Source organism: Brassica napus, chromosome A3 (genome assembly GCF_020379485.1).
Source record: "Brassica napus cultivar Da-Ae chromosome A3, Da-Ae, whole genome shotgun sequence".
In the NCBI taxonomy this organism is placed as follows: domain Eukaryota; kingdom Viridiplantae; phylum Streptophyta; class Magnoliopsida; order Brassicales; family Brassicaceae; genus Brassica; species Brassica napus.
In genome coordinates this window covers 11,801,854-11,805,405 of record NC_063436.1, presented here as the reverse complement: position 1 = coordinate 11,805,405, position 3,552 = coordinate 11,801,854, and the positions used below count along the sequence as shown (strand labels likewise).

Genomic DNA, 3,552 nt, shown 5'->3' with positions numbered 1-3,552 from the left:
TTAACTCGATCAGTAACCTTAGTGAAACTTATTTGTCCACACATACATCATGAAGTCGTATAAATAGATCGAATAATATGTATGCAGTATACACGTAGTCACATGGAGCAAAACGCGTAATGTCTTGTACTTTCTGTAGTCTATAGGGACGTGTCACGTCTTTGTCGTTTCCTTAGCCAATTTCGCATTTCACATTGTATGTTTTCAAGAACTTGAAATTTTGTATGTATATTATTCATAAAATGCATAGCAAAACACACGTCAGAAGAGGAATATACTGCACGTTAGTCGCTTCCCGGTAAGCACGAGGATGATTAACAATGACATCTTTCTCATTCTTGTGAAAAATATATAATGATATAATTGAACGAAAAGTCCACAAAATGTCACCTTCTTTCATTCTTTGCTAGACCGAAACTCTATCATTGCGATTATGAGAGTTTTAGTGGTTACTACCATATGCATACTATAATAGGATTTATAGTATGCATATGACATCTTTCTCATTCTCAGTAACGTGCTTATATATGATTGGCTGACTTAGACAAATTTAGAGAAAGAAAAGTCGGCATAGGTTTATAGTATGCATATGGTAGTAACCACTAAAGCGCATTAAAGTGAGCTAATAATACATCATGTCCAAAGAGGATCCGACCACAACATGGATGAATTATTATTGTTGTTGTTGTCATCGAGGAATCCCAAATCATTGGTCACTTCATCGTGGCTACTAATGAACTCGTCACCACTTTCAAATGAACTCTCAAAGGACATATTTTGTTGTCCTTCCTGTTGCTCTGATAAATTTGCTTGCTCCGTTTTATGTAATAGTTCGAGTAGATCTGATCTTTGGAGTTGCATGCTCACTAGCTCTACTTGAGTTTTCGCAAGTTGTGCTTGAAGCTCACACACTTGTTTCTGCAAATGGTAAATCGCTCCCGCACAGCCGTAAACCGGATCTCTCATCCTAGCTCCTGCTTCATAAACCATGCTATTAACCGTATCTGTTCTTTGAGATTCCGGAAGTTCCTGATAGCGAAGACAAACCGATATATATTTAGAAACGTATCATGTTTTCACTAAATATGCTTTTTAGAAGAGGATACAGATGAAATGATTGAACTTTTGTATTTAATATTAATAGTTATTTTGTGATATTATGTTAGACCGTAAATAAATCTTACATACTTTTTTAAGGTTAATGAAAAGAAATTGTTGAAATAGACATGTAAGAGGCTACCATCTCATGTTCTTTCAGCAGTTATACTGAATGTTGTATTAATTCTTTGCTTTGAAATCAATATAATCGATCAGTTGAAAAAAGACATGTAATGTAAGTGTACATAAGACTTTTTTTTAAGGGTTAAGATATGTTTATTTTTATATTGACATATATAATTAACAGGGAGAGGCTGCATGTAGCTTTGAGGAAAGGTTTTGTTGACATTTCATTCAATTTGGAGGGACTAGTTTATGTAACATGCTTGTGAACCCATATTGTTCAAGAACTAGACTTTTAACCTCTGTAACTTCATTTTCACATTTTGAAACGAATTTTCCAATTAAAAAATAAATTAAATGATTTATATACAGAGAACAAAAACACTTGCATTAACTACTAAAAAATAGCTTTATATTAGAAAAAACGATTTTATGAATAACTACGAGATTGTTTGTGTTAATTTCCCCTTATAATTTTGATGCTAAATACTAGTAAGCAAATGTAAAATATATGCTCATGTGCACACGTGTGTAATTACATACATAGAAATTACACACGTGTTGCAAGTAATAAATAAAGAAAAGAAAAGTACCTGCAAGAACTTAATAATGTTGCTAGCTCCGAAGACACGGTGGGCGATTATGAACTTCGCTGGATCCGTCGGAGGAAAATACGGGGCCAATACGCATTTATCGGCGCACCGGCGCCGCAAAATCTTGCAAGCCGCACAAGGGCTTAGCACTACCGTCTGTTGTTGTGGCTGCTCCGGCGAAAGAGGCGGCGGAGGTGAAGATGTGGGAGAAGCAGAGTTGGCAGGAGTGGTGGTTTTTGCCACGGCGGAGGAAGTAGGTGCAGCAACCGAAATGCCACCAAAAGTTTCCATCTTTAACATGATTCTTAATTTCTTGTGGGTAAACTGATAATTTTTTTTCTTTTGGTTTAATTGGTTGAGTTGTAAATAAGGAAAAAGTTAGAATGAAAGTAGTTTGTGAGCAAAAGTGTTCTGTGTTGTGTGAAGTGATTTTTTTTGACAACGGTTGTAAAGTGATTTATAGTAAGGAAGACTGTGGTAGTATTTATACCGATAGAGAAAATGATCATGTGACAGATAGAGAAGAATGATCATGTGATGTCATAAAACTGAACTAACCAACTTTAAAATAAATAATCAATTCAATAACTAAAAATGAACATTCATATTATTGATTTGAAGTTATTAAAACGGAATCATAATTATTTATATTTTAGAAGAGTTATTTCGATAATTGTAATCCACCAGCATATTTACAAATTACATTCACAATATTTTTATATGGTTTTTAGTTTGGCCGAGAGATTTTTGCTGCGAGATAATATAGAAAGTGAAGTTTAAGAAAGAAAATAGAAATCAAGGATCTAATGTTAAGTGGTTTGGGTCCGGAATCTGCATAGGTTTCGATTAACCTTTTGTTGTTAAAAAATGTTAAGTTTACGAAGTTTAGATAACTGCATTATAACTAATTATTAATATTTATAATAGTTATTAATAACTATTGCAATTATCTATTTACTTCACATACTAATTAGAAGTTGTAATAGTTAGTATTAAAATTTTCGATTAGCCTTTTAATTATTAATCATACTATTAAAAGTTTGGTGTACGATGATGACAAAAAAAAAATTTGGTGTACGATATGTTTGTTCAATATCATATCAGAAGAGCCAAAAACCAGGACAGGTAAATAATTATTTTTATTGAATTTCTGAATATGATCAATCCCAAAATTTAAACCATTCATTTGAATTTTACAAATGTAAACAAACCAAAACAATTCGTATTAAAGTCATTATGATGTTCATCAAAATTTATCAAATGTTTCACATAATAACTTGTTGTCAAAAATATACTCTCTTCGTTCCTAAATATAAGATGTTTTAGATATAACACGCTTATTAAAAAATTATTTATTTATCTAAAACTTATTATTAAAATTATAAATTAAAACTACTCAACCAGTTACAAAATAAAACTATTAAATTTGATAAAATTAAAATTACTTAAAAATATAAAAAAAATTATATTGAAACATAAAAATTATTCTAAATATCTTATATTTTGGAACCGATGGAGTAGGATTCTGTGTTTCATTAACAATTATTTTAATGTTCAAAAATCAAATGACGTTGGTTAAATCGAAAAAAAGTTTGGAAGAGAAATGATTAGGTTAGCTTTACTCGAGAATGCCATGCCACAAGACGAATCAGCAGGTTGAATTTTAGGTAACATTGACGTCATATCTAATATATTAAAACAGAAGTCATGACTTCTTTTCATGTATGATTTTTTTAGT

General features: G+C 31.4%; 1 protein-coding gene across 1 annotated transcript; it reads right to left on the bottom strand.

Moving 5' to 3' along the window:
• Positions 1 to 536: 536 nt before the first annotated feature.
• LOC106430491 (LOB domain-containing protein 11-like) lies at positions 537 to 3,121 on the bottom strand. The gene is made up of 2 exons (XM_013871279.3): positions 1,815 to 3,121; positions 537 to 1,029 (listed from the first exon to the last, which is right to left on the bottom strand). Exons 1-2 carry the CDS (start codon positions 2,112 to 2,114, stop codon positions 634 to 636), a joined length of 696 nt encoding a protein of 231 aa, XP_013726733.2. The 5' UTR covers positions 2,115 to 3,121; the 3' UTR covers positions 537 to 633.
• Between the last annotated feature and the right edge of the window lie 431 nt (positions 3,122 to 3,552).

What these genes read in the sequence shown, in the direction of transcription:
- LOC106430491 (XM_013871279.3), bottom strand. Translation starts at nt 2,114, where the DNA reads ATGTTAAAGATGGAAACTTTTGGTGGCATTTCGGTTGCTGCACCTACT. An exon ending in ACATTATTAAGTTCTTGCAG is followed by an intron (nt 1,030 to 1,814) that starts GTACTTTTCTTT and finishes CTTCGCTATCAG; the next exon opens with GAACTTCCGGAATCTCAAAG.